The sequence below is a fragment of the Limulus polyphemus genome, unplaced genomic scaffold, assembly GCF_000517525.1.
Source record: "Limulus polyphemus unplaced genomic scaffold, Limulus_polyphemus-2.1.2 Scaffold777, whole genome shotgun sequence".
Classification (NCBI taxonomy): domain Eukaryota; kingdom Metazoa; phylum Arthropoda; class Merostomata; order Xiphosura; family Limulidae; genus Limulus; species Limulus polyphemus.
The window spans coordinates 144,500-145,658 of NW_013666387.1; the positions used below are offsets into that span (position 1 = coordinate 144,500).

General features: G+C 35.3%; 1 protein-coding gene across 1 annotated transcript in view; it reads right to left on the reverse strand.

The window, feature by feature from the left end:
• Positions 1 to 1,159, reverse strand: part of LOC106460472 (next to BRCA1 gene 1 protein-like) — a 60,875-nt gene that overhangs the window by 14,032 nt on the left and 45,684 nt on the right. The window contains exon 14 of the mRNA XM_022387209.1: positions 445 to 678. Within this exon, the coding sequence (XP_022242917.1) occupies positions 445 to 678 (234 nt within the window). The remainder of the gene's footprint in view (positions 1 to 444; positions 679 to 1,159) is intronic.

The window sequence follows — 1,159 nt, forward strand, 5'->3', positions numbered from 1 at the left end:
TATGTTGTTCCAGGAAGATGGAGCACCGTGTCACACTGCTAGAAACACCCATAAGTGGCAGGAAGAAAATGGTATCCAAAAGTTGCCCTGGCCGAGCCAATCTCCCGACATGAACCCCATCGAAAACCTCTAGGCCATACTTGATCGGCAAGACAAGAAACAACAAAAAAAACCAGCTTCGACGATCGATCTACTCCAAGTTTTGAAGCAAGAGTGGGCAAAAATCCCACAATCTAAAATTGACGAGATGATTCTCACGATGCCCCAAAGGATCAACGAACTCCACGAAGCGAAAGGAAGATCTACTAGATATTAATTAAATGATAAATATATCAATTCATGTGAATATGATTGAAAAATTTCATTTTTTCTGAAAAGGTGGTGTCTATTTACTTGTGACCATGCTGTGTATATTGTTATCAAGCTTTATCTATAAGATTATAGATACAATACTAAGACAAGAAGAACCACAAAGTACTGACTTGGTGTTCCTGGTTGACTACTTAGAGGTGTTGAAGGAATTTGGTTTGGTGTAACAGGATGAGTACCAAATGGTGTGTTATTGGGTGTTGCTGTATGGGACAGAATTGCAGGTTTGATGATAGGCTCACTCTCCCACTCTTTCTCCACAGAAGTTAGAACTTCTGCAATGTGGCTAACTTCATACCTTTTTTCTTCCTATAATGAGGTTAGATACATAAAAAAAAAAAGAAAACCCTCATGAAAATCTAAACTCTAGGTGCCACTTATTCAACAAGCCACTTTATGTAATCTGTCCCATTCTAACCAAAAATAAGCTAAAAACTGGTTTGACCAATGCATGACCTTGATAATTAAACTATTTAATTCTGTATAAAGGTTTGGTTACTTTGCCTGACCTTGCAACCAACATGTAATTATGAGTATATCTATATATATAAAAGAGGAAGTTTGTTTATTTGTTTATTCTGTTCGCTATAGGAAACCAAACGGTTGAACTTACAAATTTTTAAAATAACTTCATAATAACCAGTTTTTTTGCAAGAAATTTAATGGTGCTATTTTTTTGTATTTGGTATAGTATTCAATGACAAAATTGACAATTAATGATTATTGCGCCACTTTTTTTGTAATAAACATACAAACATAAGCACGTTTTGCACATGGAAAGTGTTATGGA